The sequence below is a fragment of the Pimephales promelas genome, chromosome 16, assembly GCF_988280905.1.
Source record: "Pimephales promelas chromosome 16, fPimPro1.hap1.1, whole genome shotgun sequence".
In the NCBI taxonomy this organism is placed as follows: domain Eukaryota; kingdom Metazoa; phylum Chordata; class Actinopteri; order Cypriniformes; family Leuciscidae; genus Pimephales; species Pimephales promelas.
The window spans coordinates 23,722,339-23,744,463 of NC_142784.1; the positions used below are offsets into that span (position 1 = coordinate 23,722,339).

General features: G+C 38.7%; 2 protein-coding genes across 3 annotated transcripts; both read right to left on the reverse strand.

The window, feature by feature from the left end:
- Positions 1-3,953: 3,953 nt before the first annotated feature.
- Positions 3,954-11,110, reverse strand: ankk1 (ankyrin repeat and kinase domain containing 1). 2 transcript variants are annotated; one of them, XM_039670470.2, is made up of 8 exons: positions 10,808-11,110; positions 10,139-10,418; positions 9,723-9,874; positions 9,565-9,614; positions 9,075-9,230; positions 8,419-8,510; positions 6,164-6,188; positions 3,954-6,056 (listed from the first exon to the last, which is right to left on the reverse strand). In XM_039670470.2, exons 1-8 carry the CDS (start codon positions 11,002-11,004, stop codon positions 4,801-4,803), a joined length of 2,208 nt encoding a protein of 735 aa, XP_039526404.1. In that variant the 5' UTR covers positions 11,005-11,110; the 3' UTR covers positions 3,954-4,800. The 2 variants fall into 2 exon arrangements, with proteins under 2 accessions (XP_039526404.1, XP_039526403.1); XM_039670469.2 differs by having other exon boundaries at positions 8,410-8,510.
- A 2,409-nt stretch (positions 11,111-13,519) lies between these two features.
- Positions 13,520-21,287, reverse strand: LOC120478507 (uncharacterized). The gene is made up of 6 exons (XM_039670424.2): positions 21,248-21,287; positions 17,477-20,558; positions 16,777-17,010; positions 14,468-14,624; positions 14,005-14,134; positions 13,520-13,903 (listed from the first exon to the last, which is right to left on the reverse strand). Exons 1-6 carry the CDS (start codon positions 21,285-21,287, stop codon positions 13,758-13,760), a joined length of 3,789 nt encoding a protein of 1,262 aa, XP_039526358.2. The 3' UTR covers positions 13,520-13,757.
- Positions 21,288-22,125: the final 838 nt, after the last annotated feature.

Below are 22,125 nucleotides of genomic sequence, written 5' to 3' on the forward strand. Positions count from 1 at the left end.
CTTCTGAAGCGGCCGCACAGCCTTCACCTATGGCTGTTTCGGGCCCATTCTACTAGGAGTATATGGCGGCCTCTACGGCCTTAATTTCGGGTGTTTCCCTTCTTGACATTTGTAATGTGGCAGGATGGTCCTCTCCGCATACATTTGTTAGATTCTATGACCTTGACCTCTCCACTCCTGGGGCTAGGTTGCTTGCTTCTTAGTATGCGCAAGGACTTCCCAGAGAACGGGCATTTCTCAGCATGGCGTAGTGGGTATGGGGTTCCCTATCGCGTAAGCTAATGGAAAGGGGAACGTCTCAGGTTACGTATGTAACCTTGGTTCCCTGAGAGGGAACGAGAGCTGCGTTCGCCTGCCATACTTTCTGCATGCCCTGATAGACTTGCTTCAGGCCTTTTCAGAAGCTGTCGTGGTCTGATTTCAAGGGTGCTTTATAGTTCTCTGGTCTATGACGTCACATGACGTCCCACTCTCTGATTGTACAGATTCTTCACGACGCAATTACGCAGAGTGTTCCCCATCACGTAAGCTAACGCAGCTCTCGTTCCCTCTCAGGGAACCAAGGTTACATACGTAACCTGAGACGTTTTATTAAGTTTATATTTTATATAAAATAATTATCATAATCATTTTCATATTATCATCATTTTTAAAAACTTTAAAAACCATTACCGAGTCAAGGGTTTTCTTTAAAATTAGACCAAACTTAAATCTGTGCTCCAAAACCTCAAATTTTTATGACCGTTTTTATACATGGACCTCAGAAAATCTTTTATATTGATGCACAAGGATTAAAATGTGGTCATTCACTTGACTAATTCAAGCTTGTACATGTTTAGACAGCAGGACTAATTTGTCTCTTCAAGTCATCTATTGGACTTCAATATTTGGACTGCTAGAGATGTTGGGCTGAGAATGAGTTCTGAAGGCAAGGAGAGAGAGAGAGAGAGAGAGAGAGAGAGAGAGAGAGAGAGAAAGAGAGAGAGAGAGAGTGTGTGATGGCTCCCAAAGCGCTGAAGCTATAATCACTTGCTTGGCACGGTAACCCCCACTCCTATGAGCCCAACTAAAGAGAATTAAGCTGGACCAGCTGAGCCACAGGCAGGTGCTGTGTTTGTTTTTCTGATGTGTTAATAAGAGTGCTTCAGCTGCCTACTGGACCATATGCCACACACCCCACCTAGTCAAACCACACAGCGCTGATTCATTTAACAGGGCAATGCTGTCAGGAATTGCAAATAGAAGTCATTTGTCCACACAATTATGTAATTATTTGAGGAAATAGCATTGAACCGAGGCTTTCCTATCCCTTTGGCTCAAAGTAAAACCTTGTTACGATTTGAGGGAATTTTTGATCAACTAGAGCCACCACATTTACATAAATTTCGAAGTAAACACATTTCTACTAAAGCACTTGACAGGAAAGAAGGTTAAATGTAATTGCTTGAGTAGGGTAAGTTGGGAAGATGCCCCCTTAAGAATAATGTCCATTAACTTTTAAATTGTAACATATAGAGGTATAAGTTTAACATGATACATCATATGAGTTAAGGAAAAAATTGCTAATCTGCTAGTTGTCGTTTTACAAAATGTGATGTCCCACTACTTTAGTAGTCCATTTTAATGTGTCCACAAATCGTCATTAACAAATAGAGGGAAAAAAACGTTGATATTCGGCATAATACAGTGTCACTAATTTTTAGAGACACTAAATTTCACAAATGTTAATATTTAGATATAATGACAAAAATAAGTAGAACTTCTTATAGCCATTCATTAAATGTGGTGTGATTTTTATGCCATGCAAGAGGGGGAAAAATGAATGGGGGTCATATACCCTTCTCTGCTACAAACTGATTACAATGTTAAAGTCCTATAATAATAGAGTCATTTATAAAATATGTTTATGTATCTTTTTTTTTGATGAACACAGAAATGTGATTATTTTGAGTCGGTACAAGCCGTGGATAAATGCTATTATACCCATTACACTTAAATTTTCAATGGTTATTATATGCGATTCAGTTTGAACAATGCTTCCGGGGAGTCCGCTACACTATGGCCGGTGGCAATGCCCCTGTCATGTGTACGGAAGACGCAACATTGTTGGTGAAAGGTGTGATCAAGATTGTCCCTCCAGCTGAAATGAAGTCTGGAATCAACAGCCCCTACTTCATTGTACTGAAGAAATCCAGTGGGTTAAGGCCAATCCTGGACCTTCGAAACCTTCGTCCGTTCGAAATATTCACGGCCAAACACATTTTCCTCGACAATGTATATTTTCTCATTTTAAAATACACACCAGAGAGAGCAAATAAGGTTGGGCTTGACACTTCTGACAGTAAGCCAGCCCTCTGGATGTGATAAATGTCAAAAGCAATAATTTGATTGTGGCAAATATGAGCTGCTGATGGACGGACCTGAATGGAAGAATTTTTAGATGTAGAGGAATTCCACCAAATTTTGTATACACTCAGACAGATGCAACCAGTTCAGAGTGAGCCACAGCAATTTATTAAATTGATATCAGATCTGGGGGGAAAGGTGGATGAAAGGTGATTGTCATTATTTTGTCCAGCATGTGACAAGATTAGTGAAGGACAATTGGTTGTCTCTTTGGTGTTCCAAACATCAGGATGTCACATTGACAAACTCCCTCTAAAACTCCTATAAACATGGCTTTGTCATGAAATTTGACATTAACCCCATTCTATCATACTTCAATGTTGAATAAACATCAGTGACACAAAATCTGACAATACGCACATCTCTGTGGAATTCTGAATCATATGCAGAAGAAGATCTTCCGCAAGACGTTCACAAAGCCAGTTTCAATCAACATGACGAATAATCTGTAAACCATTATTTCATTCTAAAACAACATTTGGGAATGAACCCTACATCAGCACCTTTGTTCACCACTACTCTCCCAAAAATGTGATTCAGAGGTTTTTTGGATGACGGATGGTGTTAGGTAGAAGAAAAAAACTTCTATTGGATCTGGATTAAAGATTAATTGCAATTAATCGCATCCAAAATAAAAGTTTGTGTTTAGTTTGGGTCCTGGTCAAGACAATCTCCTGAACTCCAAACTGAATGTCAGAATGGGAAAGAAAGGTGATTTAAGCCATTTTGAGCGTGGCATGTTTGTTGGTGCCAGACGGGCCGGTCAGAGTATTTCACAATCTCAGTTACTGGGATTTTCACAAACAACCATTTTTAGGGTTTACAAAGAATGGTGTGAAAAGGGAAAAAACATCTAGTATGCGGCAGTCCTTTGGGCAAAAATACCTTGTTGATGCTAGAGGTCAGAGGAGAATGGGCCGACTGATTCAAGCTGATAGAAGAGCAACTTTGACTGAAATAACCACTCGTTACAACCGAGGTATGCAGCAAAGCATTTGTGAAGCCACAACACGCCCAACCTTGAGGCGGATTAAGGCAGTTCTGAAGGCAAAAGGGTGTCAAACACAGGATTAGTATGGTGCTCCTAATAATCCTTTAGGTGAGTGTATTACTGTGTGTAAACACAACCTTTTATTTTGGATGCAATTAATCGCAATTAATCTTTGCACAGCCCTAATTTATAAATATATATACAGTATATATATATATAATGTGTGATCTGATGCCAACTTATGACTGAAATGCATGTAATAACATAGAAACCTTTTTCCTTTTTCTTTTTTTGCCCTTTGTATTTTGGACAAAGCTGTCGAACGGGAGCCTGCTGGGAAGTGATAAGCATGTTGTCAAACAGGTTTTTTTTGTGGCTTTTGTCTGTGAATGTAACATGCCATTTGAATGCCACAAATGGTTGTGATTTTTTTTTTTTTTTTACCTATAATATTACGGTACACATGTGTATGTTTGACATTGTTGGAATACAATTCATACTAGCATGAATGCATTGAATCATGATGATTCACGTTGTGTTGGACCTTTTCTCTCTCTTTCTTTTTTTTTTTTTACTGTGCATTAATATTCCTCCTTATTCCTCTAATATGATGTGTTTTAAAGTTGAATGGGATATTCGGCACAAAAAAGTGTGCAAATAGATTGTGAAAAAAATGTGGGTGTTACAGATCAGAATGGAGCCAGACGGATGTGAGTTTGATAAAGGTATTGCAATCTGGCTATGTATTTAAAGAAATTGTTCACTCAAAAATTTCTCTCCCTCATGTTACAGTCATGTATTGTTTTCTTTCTTCTAAGAGAAGAGATTTTGACATTGTCACTTGTGGCCAAAACTGTTTGGTTACCAACATTCTTCGAAATATCTTATTTTGTTTTCCACAGAAGAAAGTACATCCAACAGGTTTGGAACAACACAAGGGACTGTAAATGATGACAGAATTTTCATTTTTGAGTAAACTATCCCTTTAACATTATTCAATAACCTGTCATCAACAGACAAGGAAAGTAGTTTCAGGGATGAAGCAAGTTATTTTGTTTTGATGAAATATTACAAACAAACAACTGATTTTGTAAGAATAAAATGCTCTAATGAATTATTCACTATAAATAAACTGACACAATTATGATTTTGTTGACTTTCACTACATGCTGCTAGTCAAAATCCTTCATTCATAACACTTCCATTCCCAGAACACACCTGAGCACCAAACCAAAACAAAGGCGTTAAATTCTAGGAATCTAAATCAAAACAATAGCGAGAGTGTTTATAAGAACAGGCTTTGCAGGAGGAGGGAAATCGATAGCAGAAATCAATGCTAGACTCCCTCTAATGGTAGAGTTATCTGTCACCAAACACGGCTCGCTCTCCACCAGAGTCTCAACCTAGCTGTTCAGCAGCTCCACAGCTTCTGTATTTTTGCACCGCTGAGCCAAGGTTAAAGCGGTACATCCTTTCGAGTCCTTTATACCCCGCTGTGCATTATTCATCAGCAGTGCTTTGATGATGGGGATGTTGCTGAGCTGGACGGCTAAATGCAATGGAGTGGACTGGCTGTTGTTCTGTGCGTTCACATTGGCTTTATGGGATATCAGCTGCAGCACACTAGCGAAGCAGCTAATATTACAGGCTAAGTGGAGGGGTGTCCAGCCCTTATTCTCGGACAGGTTAGGGTCAGCACCTGCTGTTAGCAGCCCCATCACCACCTCTTCCTGTCCATGATGGCAGGCAAGGTGCAGTGGCGTCCAGCCGTCTTTCCCTTGGACGTTAAGTAAGCCATGGTGCTTTTCCAACATAAGGACAGTCTCCGGGTGGCCTTTCAAGGCTGCCAGGTGCATGGCTGTCCAATTTTGATGGGTTCTGATGTTGGGATCAAGTCCGTTACTCAACAGGAGTCTGCAGATACCCGTGTGACCCTTCAGAGCGGCAAAATGAAGGGGACTGTAGCTTTGCTTATCGACTGTTTTCAGATCAGCGCCACTATTAAGCAGCAAACGAACCACCCTGAAGTGCCCCTCATCTGCCGCTAAGTGTAGGGAACTGGACTGAAGGTTGTCCTGTTTGTTGACATCAGCTCCCTTTTTGAGCAAGAGCTTGACGATCTCTAAGTGTCCGTAAATGCAAGCCACGTGAAGTGGCGTACGCCCAGACTGGTGCTCCTGCTCATCCACGGCATCCAGGCGCGGGAACAAGATTCTCACAATGTTCTCGTGGCCATTCTGAGCGGCTAGATGCAGAGGCGTCCAGCCGTCCTTCTCCTTGGCATCGGCTTTTGCCTTATTTTCCAACAAAAGGCGAGCGGCTCTGTCGTCGCCAGTCTGTACGGCAAAATGCAGGGCAGTCCACTGGTCGCCATCGCTGAGGTTGACGTCAGCCCCGCGCTCTATCAGCAAGCTGTAGATGTCGTTAAACTTGTGGAGAACTGCAACAATGAGTGGGGTGTAGCCTTTTACACTCTGGCAGTTCACAGAAGCTCCTAGATCCAGGACCATCCGCACGCTTTCTTTGTCCCCGCTTGCAACGGTGTGATGAAGGAGAGTGTTGTTGTCTTGGAAGAGCGTCGATACATGCTCTTTTCGCAGAACATTCTTAAAGCTCTGAAAGTCTTTTCTTATAAGCAGAGAGTGAATGCTAGAATCGTCTGTAAACAAAATGGGATGGTGGACAGTTTTATATTCAGTGAGAGTCTGTTTGTACAGTTTGTAGAGAAAGTAAGAAAGACATTGATTTTGAGAACAAAATACTTGCCTGAAGCGTCAGCTGTTTTCTTCGGCTAATGGAGAGAAAGCAAAATTAAAGTCATGTTACATCTATTGTGTGACTAGCAAATATATAGTTGTTGTCATGGATTTAAAAAAACGTGTGTCTGTGGGCAGTTTTTGTTGTGGTGATTGATATGGCAGTGCGTTTACAAGCGCAGTTATAATTGAACTTCAGTGCTTTCTTTTGCGTACTTGAGGTAGAGTCTTTGGGCCTCATCTACTAACTGATTGCGCAAGAACAAACTCTTTTGGCGTCAAAAACTATTGTCAGGATTTACTAAAGTCGCGCAGTGAAATATAAGCACTAAAAAGGCGTGGACAGTTATTTTTGTGGCTGACCTTGCATGTACATTTGTAAGAGTTTCCCTTTCAGACACAAAATTTATGGGACGAATGTATGTGATGTGATTTACTTGGGTTTGCACTAGTCAATTTACTGGTATTTGCACCATTATTTACCCCCATAAAAAAAAAGAATGTCTTAAACCAGACACGCTAAGTTGTGCTGCTCTTTGTATATTGCATTGGTCATTATGGAAATGATCAGGCTGTATCTGTGCTCTTTAATTTGCGCGTCGTCAGTAGATCTTTCCACTCCCATCAGCGCTGTTTTGGAATTGCGCTCTCATGCTAATTTACCCAGTTTAGTAAATCTGGTCCATAATCTCTAAAAAGTTGAAATTAATGAAAATTACACAACACTAAGGCACAATGAAGTACGATTAACGTATATAAATGCTGGACAAAGCAGCTGCTATCGCATTTTCTAGGTCTGTTAGTTCGACTTTGCAGAAACCGGAATAATACGATTTCAGTCAGACTAAAGCGGTTATAATCAAGCACTGCTATAGTCTTTATTAAACAGAAACAAGAACAAAGCTGATGTTTGTTACCAGAGAATGCAGGTCGCCGGTTGCAATCTTACCAGATAATCTTTATAATACAACACTGACGCCAAATGTCGTTCAATTAAAGGGATAGTTCACTTGAATGAATTTGAAATGAGGTTTTAGCTTACCTCAGTATTTTCAATTTTCATATTTTTAGGTCAAATCTTGTCTTCTTGTCTGTCAGTCATATAATGGAGGTATATGAGGTCCTCCTCAAAGAGCATGCACAGAGAAGTCCAAATGAAACATCCCAGCTAACAAAGTTAGGTTCTGAGAACGTTTTTCTAACGTTCCATTTTGGTTGTGGGAACGTTAATTTAAAATGTTCTAAAAACGTGGAAATGTCCAGTTTGCTTAACGTTGCTGGAACGGTGTCTTAATGTTTGCAGAACGTTGCTGGAACGTTAGCATAATGTTGTTAGAACGTTATCCTAAGGTTAGCATAATGTTGCTGGAACGTTATGAGAACGTTTATCAAACACAAATAACGTGATAAAGACGTTCCGATAACGTTGTTCTAAGAACGTTTTTTATCAACGTAATGAGAACGTTCATCAAATACAAATAACGTGATAAAGACGTTCCAAGAACGTTGTTCTAAGAACGTTTTCTCTCAACGTTACAAGAACGTTAATAACGTTATATGAACGTTCCGAAAACATTATTTTAATAACGTTTTGTCCTAACATTTACACAACTTTTAAAGAACGTTGGTGAATGTTCTGGGAACGTTCCCTGTTAGCTGGGATGGCAGACCAAAGCGTCCACGCCCTCAGATCACTTGGACGTGGCTGTGGTTACATGTGGTAAAAACAATATAAATACTGTTCGTTTTCTCACACAAAGCACTCGTTTCGTGTCTTAGGCCATCAATGTGTACTTACATTTACGAGTCATTAAATCATGTTTAATTTGGACTTTTTTTGCTCTTTGAGGAGGACCCCATATACCTCCATTATATGACTGACAGACAAGAACGGTTTGACCCAAATATATAAAAATTGAAACTACTGAGGAAACAAAGACCCCTACATCTTGGATGCCCTTGAGGTAAGCTAAAACGTACCAAAAATGTATTTCAAAGTGAAGTATCCCTTTAACGTGTATAAATGCTGAATGAAACCAAGCTGCAGTCGCATTAAGACTAGGTCTGTTTGTCCGAGTGTTAGTCCAATTTCAGTTGGACTAATGTGGTTATGACATTTAAAAAACATTTTTATTTTCAGTTTGGTGTAAAAAGGTTTGCATATGAATATTTTACACTGTTTAATATAACTCATGCTGACACCTTATGTGCTGATGGTGTAGTGTGGTCTAAACATGCACTGGAAGAGTCACTTACATTCAATACCTGTTCAGGCAGACGCTTTCTTATCTCACCCCCTGAAACCGTCTCTGGTATTTTCAAGACTTCACTGAGGACTTCAGTTACCCGAACGATCTCTGCAGAAATATGGAGATGATGCAGCTGAATGTCACTTTGGGAAACGTTTCTGCTCTTGCCTTTTTAAAGGCTTTCCATACAAGATCATTTAGGAAAAATTTTGCAAATGGCCAGCCAATGATTGACAGCTCTTATGGAGCAGATAAATTGGCAGTGTAAAATGTGAGATAAACCTGTAGCTCAGGGGTCATAACTGGTCTAATCACACTGCACGTTTAGTAATCTGATGTACTACACGATTACATTTAGCTCATTACACAAATTCAACACTGCAACAAAATTAGAAGCTTAAACTAATGCTTGAACAAACATTGAATATTAAAATTCACAAGTTTTATCACTATTAATCAGACCTTTCACTGAAGGTGACCTCATTAAATCGCAGAGGAACAGGGAGGGAGGGACAATTTGATTCATTGCTCATTGTTATTTTAGAAGTAATACAACCACCAGAGAGACAACCGAGAACACTTCTACTGATGCTTCAGGAATGCATTTTGTCTGTTTATAATCGAGCACTATTCTTCATTAAACAGAAGGAAGAAAAAAACGAGGTTTCTTACCACAGAAAGCAGGTCGCAGGCTACAGTCTTGGTGCCAGCATTGCTGCATGATACCGATCATATCCTCGCACTCAGGGGGCTTGACTTCAGGGATCTTCTCTATACCAGGCCTTTTGCCAGATGACACTTTGATTAATATTTCTGTCATAGTCAGACCTGTGGCAAGGAAAACAGAACAAATTGCTTGGAGTGTTAAATTAACTTTACAAATATATTTTATTTTGAGGTTTAACAATACAAACACAGCTTGTGCTTCAAGCACTCTCACAAGAAAAAAAAACGTTTCTTTAAAAAATGGTAGGTGAAAGGAGCTACAGGGGAAATTTTGACTATCAACCTCAGGTGGTCAAAATAAATATTATATGATTAAATCCTGGCAATCCTGTAATCAACTCTACTTTCTTACAATGACTTGGGTTGTATGACAAATGCAACATTACAATTTGTGTGAAAATCCGTGGAAAGTATTAAAATTAGGAACCATATTTACCTTGATACGAGCGCAGTTGAGTGAGAATTTCCCATATAATAATAGAAATGCTGCAAAGTGAGAATGGTTAGATGATTATTTCATGGCACGTCACAACTTATTGTCAAATTATCAAATTATGCACATACTGAAATGTTCTTTAAGTTATAAACTCTCACCTGTACACATCATACTTTGTTTCGGGAGGTTCAGGATTCTGGGTAAAGGTCTCTGGAGGCACATAGTTTATGTTCCCTCGTGCTGTCAGGTGTTCAATAAAATCATTCTTACCAGAGAACTTCTCCCATTTAATGAGGCCAAAATCTGAAATCTTTAAAGAGAAAATATATCCTAAAATGGCAACAACACCTTGAGGTTGTATATTTTAAATTAACATATTGCATAAATGTAGAAAATGGCATCAACCAAGAGTATTAAAAGCTGTAACAAATGTTATACACAACCTTATTTTAAAGAGTTAGCAAAACCACTAGCTCTCTTTCTAGTAGAGTCGCTTTTTTTTTTTTTTTTTTTTTTTTACCTGAAATGACTTCAGATACGGACGGTTTAAAACATGACATAGTATCTGACTCACCTTTACGTGAAGATGATCATCAAGAAGAATGTTAGATGGTTTCAAGTTTAAATGAAGGATGGGCGGTTTCATGCTGTGCAGAAAATTCATGCCCATCGTCATCTCATGGATCATTTGGAACTTCTTGGGCCACATTAGGAAATGATTGCTGAGAAGGTTATCCAAGGATCCCTTTCTCATATATTCCATCACTAAAGCAGGCGGATCTTTGCTTATTCCATAAATGGAGATTAAATAATTGAACTTCATTCTTCCAATTTTGGACATCTCTATCATGTTCCTATTGGGTCATAAAATGTCAAATAATTGATAATAAAATAATATACACTCTAAAATTGCTGGGTTGTAACCCAACTTTGGGTCAAATATGGTCAAACCCAATCGAAATATAATTTAAAAATGTGATCCAATGGCTGGGTTTGTCCATATTTGACCCAAAGTTGGGTTAAAACAACCCATCATTTTTTATATTGTTACAATAACAATAAAAAATACAAATACAATGAGAACTACAAAAATACATATATACCATACAGTTTAATATATACATATTTAAATCTACTGTTGTTAGCTTTCAATAAAACTGTTAGTTTATAATACTTCTGTTATTAACTGCCAACTACTTACAAGTAATAGTATATCTTTTTCTACTCTCACGTGTAATTGTACCTGTAATCATCATTGGTTGTCGTCTTTAGGGCACACGTTTCCCGCCAGACTTTAAGCTTCACCTTATAGACTCGACCAAACTTGCGCTCAACCACTTTCTCCCAGTCATTTTCAAACTCGTCTTTTTTAAAATGAGTAATTCCTTCCTGGCAGCCATCTCTGAAAGAGTCCTTTACACTGGAATTATCTGTTGTCATTTTGTTTCCAAGGCTCAGGAAATGAAGACTCCGTCCTTCAACATTTCTTCTTGGCACACAGAAACCAGGTCAAGGAAATGCATATTAAACAAAAAGGACTGCTGGTTTTGGTGGGAGGTGTCAGAGCACCGATTATTAGAATAGAAATGAAACACAACCAGTTTTGAATGAGTTACACACAGGTGAGGTTATCAGATCTATGCAGGACACGTGATAACTGGATATACAGGTTTATGTTTTCACAGAAGGGATTGCCTCATCATAAGGCATGTTTGTGGTTTGTTGTTAGGGAAGAAGCGGCATTTTCTTTCATATAATTGAATTACATGTCCAAAGATATTTTATGCTCAATATATAATTAAAGGGTTTTATGATTAATTATCTTACAGATCAACACTGTTTTATCAACACAACTTAAACACACAATTTAGTGCAAAAAAAAAAAAATGCATGTCACATTTTCAATATAATTACTGTTGAGCTCTGGACGTTTTCCCACTGTTCATTAATCTCTCGAGCACTGCCTCTTGAATTTCTTGGCACATTAGCAAAAACCCTATGAAGTGATTGTTATTCTAAGTCAAAGTGTGATGCAAATTAACCTTTAATGGCAGGTTTTCAAAAATAAAGTAATAATAATAATAACAGTAATTAAAAATCAAGCGGTGAGCAGCACTTTCGAACCATCTGAGGGGACGATGCCATGCCTCTTCAGCGTTCTTGTAAGGCTTCGAAGGAGAGACTTGGCATGCAGCCACTGCATCAGGCTTTGTCCTCCACTCGAAGAGACACTTCATCGTTTAAAAGGTGCACAAATCCAGCCACCATGTTTCAACGTGAATAGAGAATCTGTTGATTTTCTTCTTTGGTATATATTGATGGACCAGATTCACAGTCAAGAGACATGCCATAATGTTCTACTTTGAAATAATGCTATGAAAGTGTCTGTAATTTTCAGTGTACAGTGCGCAAAGCAATTGAAACTGTTATAAATTACCTTTTACCACTTAACGTAATGCAATCAATAAGCTAATTACCTCAATTATTGAGGGAGTAATTACGCATTAAACAACCTCAAGTGTTTCTAACGGCCTAGTTCGGCACTTTCAAAGATTTAATATTGAAACTTGTTTCTTTCCACTTTTGTGACATATGGGCCCATTTCGATACTTTCAATTACAAGAAGCTATTATGTTTTTTTTATTAAGTGATCTTCATAGACAGTAAATCTGATTCGCCCCTAGGTTGTCCCAGCCTGATGGTGAGATTTACATAGAGATGCATCTCAAAGGCAATGTCTTCTTGTTACTACTTAATTGCTTCTTTTTTTCATCCAACGGCGATTCCTTGAGAACGAAACACATGGAGTGAAATCTAATAAGCAGCTGAACAACATATCTAACTTTTGTGAGCGCTGGGTTAGTCACATAACGAAAAGCGTTCATGTACATCTTTGACATCTGCACATCCAGCATTAAAGAATGGATAAAAAAAGATATTTTGAGAATTTTTTATATATATATTGTTTTTTATCCATACAATGAAAGTCAAAGGAGTCCAATCCTGTGTATGACTTAACAGATGTTTATATACATTCTTCAAAATGTATTTTGTAGTGTTGTGTACTCAAGACTTGGACTTGGACCATATTTGGTCTCGGTCTTGTCATGAACTCGTGTGCATTTTGACTCGGAGTTTACTCGTACTCGAACATATTAGGACTCTGACTTATTACCGAGTCCACTCGAGTCCCATTCAAAATATGTCATGATTATTACTGCATGTTAATATTTCTTTAAATTGTTTGATTGAAACGTACAATGATTGCTGACTTTCTTGTGCGCAACTGCGCATGACTATAACGTTCGCGGCACGCAAATGCAGCAGGACCCAGGTCAGATGTGATGTGGAGCCTCTGGCTCAACTATGTATTGAAAATATCTGCCTTACACCCATAATTCAGTTTGCATATAAGAGCCACACACAATTCGTGTATATAATAATGTTATGTGAAAGAGCACTTACTGATTGTAATAATTATAATAAAATTACCTTTACACCACTATGTGGCCTTTACCATTACAGTGTACATGATTCTATGGTATATTTGGTTTACTGTTTGAGTATGGTGCCAATTTTATTGTTACCACCAAATATTTTACGTATTCTTAAAGATATCTTTAAGTTTGGTTTGAGACCCAACCTTGGGTTATCCAACCTGGTCTCGACTCGGACTCGACCCCTTTATGGTCTCGACTCGGACCCGAGTTGGCTGGTCTCGACTACAACATTGGTATTTTGTGTTAAGATGCGGTCAGATTTCAAAGGTGAGCATTCTGTTGGACAATCTGCATGAAACTGTTGCGAAATTTGTGTGGGTAAAACTTTTTCCCTCAAAAGAAATTCCCATTCACATGGATTCCCACTGAAATGAATGGATTTCGTTTGAGAAAATTTGCAGAACAAAGATGCGACTGCACTTATAATGTTTTGAAACGACGGTGAGTTATGTGGATTATCCCTTTAAATAGCTGTGTGACAAAAGTATTCACTTGTATTTTTAACATCTCTATTGTAATACTCAAAGCTTGACACTATGATGCAGAATAAATGAAAATTCAGAACAGTGTTAAAAGTTTCATTAGTTTCCCAGTGCAACTAAACATAATGATGAGCAATTCAAAAACTGTCAGATAATGATTTGATTGCTCGTTGCAGATCCGGTTGGCTGGCTTGCAGTGAGCTCTGTTCTGTTAGCATTCACAACGGCCCTTGGACCAGCAGTAGACAGACCTTTGCAAACAACGTCTGTTCCCAATCCAGACAAGCAAGAGAGCCAAACACGCCAGCAAACAGCCGGCCACTGAGCTGATAATCACCACCATGGCTTCGGGGTCATCTGTATTAACAAACCAAATCAGACCGACTGTTCAGCTGAAATATCTTCCCATTAGTTTGTTTTATTACTCCTCCAGAACAACTCTGTAATATATACGTTACCAGCTGTTTCAGAGGCTGCTGAATTGTCTGCTCCTTTCAAAACAGGGCCGAAAGAAATGCGGTTTCCTGTGCTGCTGAAGATGGCCCTCGATTCCTCTCCGAGACGTGCATTTCGACGCTGCATACACTGCTGAGATGTGAAATGGGTAACCAATAATGTCATCATCCTGAAATCTAGCCATTATACAACGCAGAAAAAAAAAATCCTGAACTTCTGCATACTTTAAACTTGTTTACAGACTCAGCGAGTTATTCTGTTAGCTACGAACTGCCGACCACTTCAATTTCTGTCATGCAGTGAGTAACAAGCAGCAGACGATCATTTATTAAGAAACTGCAGATGCTGTCATCAAAAGAGGAAGAGTAATGAAAAGTAGGACATTTTTCAAGAGAAATATTGAGACCTCTTCAACGTGAAAAATGATCCCCAAGTTTTCATTCGTGGGGCCGGGTTGAGACTCACCCTCTCGCACTCAGAATGGTTCCTCAAGCACACACTCAGGTCACAGTGCAGGTAAGCAGTGGAGTAATTGATCATCTGGAAAAGACTGATGGTGAAGCTAGCCCTCTTTGACAGGACGCTAGGAAGCAGTCTAATGCCATGAGGTTCTGTAGGCAGCCTGAGGGAGAACAAATCAAAGAGACGCATTAGATCTGATGGCACGCGCATTGCTAAAATAATGAACTTGACGAGTGATGCAAACAGAGGTGAAAGCATGACAATTAAATCCAGTGGATGGATTACTGTATGTAGATTTGTGATAGTTCTATGTTAGGATATTCGTCTTATTGATGTTATTGTGAAAGAGTTCATTCATGCATTCATCAACATTTTAAAAAAAAGACCTCAAAATCAAAATGTCATAACTGGGATCAAAGTGAAATGGCAGACTTCTCTCTGGTGATGTATGCCGGACTTCTCCAATTATTTGGTCCTCATAAACCATGCCCCCTCCTGTTAATCAACTGAAAGCTTGTATTTAGATCTGCCTCCATCCGGATCCGATCAACAACCGATGTAGCTACCCTATCTCACGACCAATTTGTAAGAATTCGAGTGATTAAAAAGTGGCTAACAGTGTTGACCGAGTCCATAGAGAGTCGAGTCCGAGACCAGAGACGCTCGAGTCCGAGTCGAGACCGATACCAGAGAGGGTTGATTACCTAATTTACTTTTATATACTTAGAGAAATCCTTTTTTTTTTTTTTTTTTTTTTTACTGAATTTACTCAGAGTTTAAAAAATATGATCAGTTTATGGTAAAAAGGCCACATAGTAGGTGGTGTAAAAAGTAATTTTATTACAATTTGTCATGCGCAGTTGCGCACTAGAAAATCACCAATCACTGGACGTGTCAATCAATTTAAAGAAATGTTTTATTAACATACATTAATAATCATGAAAAATATTTTGAATTGAACTGGAGTGGACTCTGGAATAATTCCGAGTCCTAAAAAAAAATGTTCGAGTACGAGTGGACACGAAATGGACACGAGTCCATGACAAGACCAAGACCATTAAAATATGGTCTCGAGACCGAGTCCGAGTCTCGAGTACTACAGCACTGGTGGCTAATTCGTACGAGTGAGGAATTCGTACGAATTCATACGATTTGTCTAAACCCATGTGATGGTTAGGTTTAGGGGCGGGGTCAGGGGTAGGTCATTCGTACGAATTCATACGAATTGGCCAATTCGTAAGATATGTACGATTTAGCAAACTCGTACTAATTTGTACGAGTGAGGTCATATGAATTGTTACGAATTAGCCACCTCGTAAAATTCGTACGAATTCCCGTGAGATCGGGTTGGATGTATAGAATCAAGTTCCCCGCCCTCGACGGATAAAAAATAAACTTCATGCGAAAAAAAAAAAATCGTGAACTTCAAAACTTAATTTTTTCAGTTACACATGAAGTTTACTTAATAATTTTAAGGTGACAGGTTTCCTCACTTTTTTAATTTAAGTCAGATAATTACTTTTTACAGTGTACCTGTGTCAGTGTCAGTGAGAAAACACTACTTGAACTTATGTAACGTTACTACAAACACCATATAGTGCAGAGGTATGCAAAATAGGAAACCCCGGCTTGAACCTTTATCAGATGTTGATGTTCCCCAGAGCAAATTTCCAAAAATGGGTGGTTTACACACTTTTGTTATGTTTTATATACTTGTACAAAGTGTTTTGTACATTATATTTGAGGTAATCCTACCTACCTCCCTGATTGAGAGACAATTTTGCTAAACAAAAGTACATTACTGATTATTGTTTTGATAAAAGGTTTAGTTCAGGACTTTACTGAAAGTACACACTGTCTCTCTCTGGATATTAGTGTCGGTGTGCTATTGGCAACAGAGCTGAGACACTCACAGAAAGTGAATACTTCACACACCAGTAGAGAAACAGACATCAGCAGTTTACTGTACTGCTCTAACAACACAACTTTCAGCTCGATAATCTGTAACATGCTTCGCCCGGGATATTTATAGCTTCCCAAGTTAAACAGTGTGAGGGAATGTTTCTTGGCCAGTCATTATAATGCTGTTCCCCTGTGATAAGGTGACCAGTTAAAACGCAGCTGAGTCATATAAACAGGAACGAATGGTGAAGTATTAAACTTTCACATAAAAACGAGGGAGATGGGATCCGTATAATCCAGCCATGCTCGGACCACGTAGCTGATTTGGTACCATAATAAGAAATGTGGCCTGGTTCAAGGGCACCATGTGATTTGAGTTAATCTAAAATAACCTGAGAGGAGCACCTTACCTGGAAAAAATGCAGCAGGTGGTGTTAAATTCATCTAGTCTGCCAGTAGGCGAGAGGCAGCAGGATTTTATCTCTAGGTTGACCTGACTGTTATTTGTTTTGAGGCTGATGACGACACGCAGGTTTCCTAGGGCAGGGATGAGATCTCCGGGCATGATATCTCTCTCCAAGTTCAGACTCATCTCTGCTGTGTAGTTACCAGTGCCGCAGATATCATCAGAGATTTGCGCCTGACTGGAAGAAGACAATCAGACGGTCAAAATCCAATTGAGTGCGGTGAAAATTAATCACGTTGACTACAGTTTATCACCATGCTGGCATCTCTATAGATTGCATCTGTACTTGTAGAGCTAAAGTTTGTTCAGTATCTTTCCATCCACAACAACATCATCATCCATACTTCTTTGTCAAATTTAAAGAAAATAAATAAATTAATGAATGTAATTTTCTAAACAAACAAACAAGATAAAACTGACGCAAGTGGGACACTAAAATGTGACATGATTTTTTCATTGTGGTTGTGTTTGCCATTTTGTGTCTCATTATTCCCATTAAACAAAATAGTCCATTTAATCAGATATTTTTATTTAGTTTTTAATCAGTCAACCAATCTATCTACTTATTGATCTAGCACAGCACAATTGCTAATATACTTGTTTCTGTTCCACATTAAAAGTGATTGAAGAGTTCTGATCATTACCCACTGAGAGAATCGGATGATGTAGCCGCCCTCTTCCTGTTTATTACAGGTAGGTCTGACACAAACTCAGTGGATCTCCATGAGTCACTTTCAGCAAATGGAGTGGTGACATGTGAAATATCTGCACTCCCTCCTCTGGAGGCTAATGAACCATCGGGGAGCAATTGTTTCTCTGTACTTGAGAAACTCAACTTTTCCCCAGTAACAGTAGACAGCACAGTCCGCCCAATGTGTTGTTGTACATCTATTGCGCCTAGTTTGGACATTTCATCAGATGGAAAGTTCGATTGTGTCGTTTGTGAATGCTGTTTTACTGTTGAGGAAAAATCTGTCTGGTCCTCAGTTAAAGTCAAATGCTCTTTACGAAACACATTCTGCATTTGAGAGGGAAACAAAGGAAAAGTTGTTTCATTGGATGATTCAAGGGGTGACGTGTTCAGGGCCCCTTCTGGATGTGTTGTGTGCCAACTGATGCCAGAAATTTGTCTGGATGTCATGTTCTGAGGATGCTCCTTAACATCTGATAAATTGACAAACTTGTAATGAGATGAAAGTGATTTTTTGTGGTTGTCTTCTCCACTTTTATGTACTATTGCTGGCCCAATAGACACAGAAGGTGCAGCAGAGAGGGTCAAATGTTGTTTCAACTCTGTAATCAAGTGAACATTGGGGGAAACAGATGTGTGAATTGGGTGTAAAACAATCTTGTGCAGAATTGACGTCAACAAGGTTTGATTCGTGCCTCCAACTGAACGACTGTTCTGATCATGGGGTTTCAGAGTTGTTGGTTTAACCATGTCATCTCTCTTTTTAAAGTATGACTCAATCCGAAGTACAGATTGTGTTTGCGGTGTTTGTGTGAGAAATATCTCTCCAGGGTGAGCTTCAATAAGCCGTTGGACTGATGGAATACTGCTAACTGTGTAGCTGTCGAAAAACAGCATCACAGTCCCTCTTGGGTTTTTAAGATCTTTTTGCTTGTCGTCTAATGGCAAAGCAATCTTTCCAGTTGTCAGCGAGTGATTTAAAAAGACGTCCTGGCTATTACTTTTCTTAGAGATGGACAAAAGTTTTAAGAGAACTTTAGCATCTGTTGTCACAGCATTTTGTGACTCACCAAAAGGTGTTGGTAGCAGAAAGGACTTATTTTGTGGAACTGCACGAGCAAGATGGGAGATGTTGGCAAAAGACACCCGTGGTTTTAAAAATATAGTTGTTGTACTTAAGGTCTTTGTTGTGAATGTGTTGCTGTTAGAAAGTGGGGCGTTTGTGGTTGCATTTACTGTTTTGTGTCTGGTGGCAAGTGATATGATGAATGGGACTTTTTGTGACCCACCGTACTGTTGGTTTTGGTTTTCTATATTTGTAAATCTCTTCACAGTTGCAGACGTAACTGAGGGTGGAATGGATTCATGAGCTTGAACTGATACAAAAGGCTTTAATCTCTCTGTGGGGAAAAGATTTAATGGCTGTTGAGGGTGATGATCATTCACTTTGAAGACATGAAACACATTCTTATGCTTTGTCAAAGGTGGAAGAGTCACTGCAGTAGATAATTTAACAAACTGATTGAAGTGTTTTGAAATGTCTTTGATTCGGAGAGTGGCAAGTGAACTTTGAGTCTGTTTCATGAACATTCGCTTATTTGCTATAGTTGCTTCCTCAGCGTTAGTAAATGAGGCAGTACTAAAGGCTATCAATTCACTCAGATGAACTGGAAAATTATCCATTCGGTTACGTTTCTCTGTCACAGAGATATTTGATGATCTGGCTTCTTTGGTACAAAGATCTGACGTTTTGAGAAGAGAAGAGTTTTGAGCGACCAAAGAAAGGTCACTTTTATTCAGGCGATGAGCGAAACTGTTTGGTGAGGTTTGGAGCGTTGGTTTAATTTGACGCTCTTTACTTGATTTGGTGTAAAAAATTGATTTGCTTTCTAGTCCATCCCTCGCTGAAACAATTCTATGCATGGAGTCAGATATCAACCGAGGGTCCACAAATTGTTTTGTCGTGTGCATTTCGCCAGCAGCTGTTTCCATGTTTGAAAAATAATTCAGCGTGGTTGCGTCTGGAATTTTAGTAGGGGTCAGCTTTGAAGCAGAGAATAAAAAGATTGAGCCTGGGTGCTTTAGTGACACCCCGAAGGGTTTTGGTCCATTGGTGTTGAGAAATTTGCTGCTTTCTGTCATTTTATTAACTATCACTTGGCTGGTTGATTTCACTTGTAATGGAGTATCAAGGATCACTGAACTTGGTGAAAGTAGATTCTTCTGTTCTTTTGGCTCATGCTCAGATCCATTTTTTGGATTTTGACCAAGCACAGTGGTTAAAAGCCCTAAACCCTGCAAAACTGTAAAATGCATAATGGTCGAATGATTCTTATTTAAAGAAGCCTCTTCAGAACGATTCGGAGGACTATCAGCTCCAAATGACTCCAGAGTCCAATTTTCACTCTTGTTTTCGCCCTGCCTTTCCACACTCTCGTTTGACTCCCCAAGGTTATCAATTACTGCTGGATCAGAAGCTGATACCATGGGAATGTCATTTGTGGGTGAAGGAGTAATAGACTCCAAGACTCTTTGATTCGTGCTTTCCAGTGAAGCTTGAAAAGAAGATGAAATCTTTTCCCTGGCTCTGGATAGATGAGCAGCAGGCATCACGGTGTCATTCATCATTGACTCAAATTCAGCCTCAGCTGAGAGATGAAGCCTTCCCTCATCATTGGAGATCAATGAGTGGTCTCCTTTGGACTGAAACGACTTCACTGCAGTGCCATCCTCACCCGTGAAATGTGAACCTGTACCATAAGCCAAGACAGGCCCATTTGAGGTAATTGCATCTTTATCAGTGGTTGTAGTTGCATTTATTGTACTTGAGTGCTGCCTCTCGTGTGGTGTATGGAACAAATCTGTCCCTGGAGAACTGATTACAGGCAGAGTCAGGCGAGCAGGGCTTTCAGTGGAAACTTTTCCACTGTTGTCACTGGTGCTGTTTTGCTCTTCTGATGGCATAGTTATTATGAAGGTTGTGCTCTCGGCTTGCAGGGACTGAAAGCCTGGCAGGTCCTCCTCCTTAGCACTCACTGAAAATTAGCAGAGTTGCAATTTTGCTTGTGAGATGGCTCATAAAATTCACATGAATACCTATAGTTACTATAAACAATTCGCAAGGCATTAAAATTATACGACCGAATACACAGAAAAATATAGATACAGTTAAAATGATTGCATGCATACGGGTGGTTCCGTAACAGTACAAACGAGTGAGTTGCAGCATTTGCCGTATCTAATGAATAATTCAGTGTTATTTATTAGACAGAAATGTGTTAAATGATTTGGGAAATTAAATGATCTCTGAACATTTGCAACATCTGGACAGGAAACCATAACCATAACAGTGTACTGAATTTAAACATTCACTTTGAATCTAATCAATAGTGCTTTTTTTGATACCTAATCGGCGGGTATAATGGGTAAGCCTTTAAAAAACGATATACTATATATAAAATTATAAATTACAAAATGTATCAATACCCCTTACTTACAGTATTTTATGATTTTTTAAAAAAAATGTAATTGTAATTATGCATATATGTATATATTTACACACATATAAACATATTCATTTATTACATATTTAGTCTGAAATAAAAATTTGTAAAGTTTGTAAACTACAGCTATATTTTTAATCTATAATATCTTTAATAAATCATGTCTCTGACATTACTGTGCTAATCACAGTAGTTATTGAAGGCAAACTTAGCGTACATACCTGTGAGTCCAAAAATGAAAAATATGTAACCAATCCCCATGCTTAATCTTCTCTCTTGGTTTCTTTTAAGCTACACATACATAACATTATAATGAAACTACATTGAGATGCACAACATAGAGCTCACACCACACTCTCTGAAGGAACCTACTGTGAGCTTTACCTTCCTCTCTTGTCATTTATAAGTAGATTAGATTACTGACACGTGAACAAAAGCAAGCTGAGAAAATGAAACGGATTTCTGCGTCAGTAGAATCCCTCATCATCCTCATCGTATTTGACTGTGTATAATTTTTCATGCGCGTGTCGGCTTGCGTGAACTGCTATGATAAGCTAGTATCCGAGTCATCCATTATTAAATAGATTCAGATGAGACTCAAATAAAGTGTAGAGCAGTGGTTCCCAACCTTTTTACAAGGAGACCTCTATTTAAACATTCAAAAATGTTAACAATGAGCAAAATCATGTTAAGTTTTTAAGGAATGCAACAATGGAAATTTAAAGGTTTAGTTCACACACACAAAAAAATTACAATTCTTTCATAATTCACTCACCCTAATGTCGTTCCAAACCTGTAAAACTTTAGCTCATCTTCGGAACACAAAAGAAGATATTTTAATGAAATATGAGAGATTTCTGTACCTCCACTGACAGTACACACAACTACTTTGACTGTTCAAAAAGTTCATAAAGAGATTGTAAAACTAATCCATATGAATTGAGTTGTTCAGTCCACATTTTTTGAAGAGACGGTAGCTTTAAATGATGAACAGATTGAATTTAGGCTTTTAATAATACTGGAAACTGGTAAAATACTATTGTTAATATTATTAAAATACTATATTATCTAAAAAATCATTAGTGATAGGCTTTCAAAA

Excerpts from the sequence above, each read along its gene's own strand:
- ankk1 (XM_039670469.2), bottom strand. The coding sequence starts at position 11,004 with ATGACAACAGATAATTCCAGTGTAAAGGACTCTTTCAGAGATGGCTGC. Across the intron at positions 9,875-10,138 it reads ATGATCATCTTCACGTAAAG|ATTTCAGATTTTGGCCTCAT; the intron begins GTGAGTCAGATA and ends TTCTCTTTAAAG. Across the intron at positions 9,615-9,722 it reads ACAAAGTATGATGTGTACAG|CATTTCTATTATTATATGGG; the intron begins GTGAGAGTTTAT and ends CTCACTTTGCAG.
- LOC120478507 (XM_039670424.2), bottom strand. The coding sequence starts at position 21,287 with ATGGGGATTGGTTACATATTTTTCATTTTTGGACTCACAG. Across the intron at positions 17,011-17,476 it reads TCATCCGATTCTCTCAGTGG|TCAGGCGCAAATCTCTGATG; the intron begins GTAATGATCAGA and ends GTCTTCTTCCAG. Across the intron at positions 14,135-14,467 it reads ACCATTCTGAGTGCGAGAGG|CAGTGTATGCAGCGTCGAAA; the intron begins GTGAGTCTCAAC and ends TTCACATCTCAG.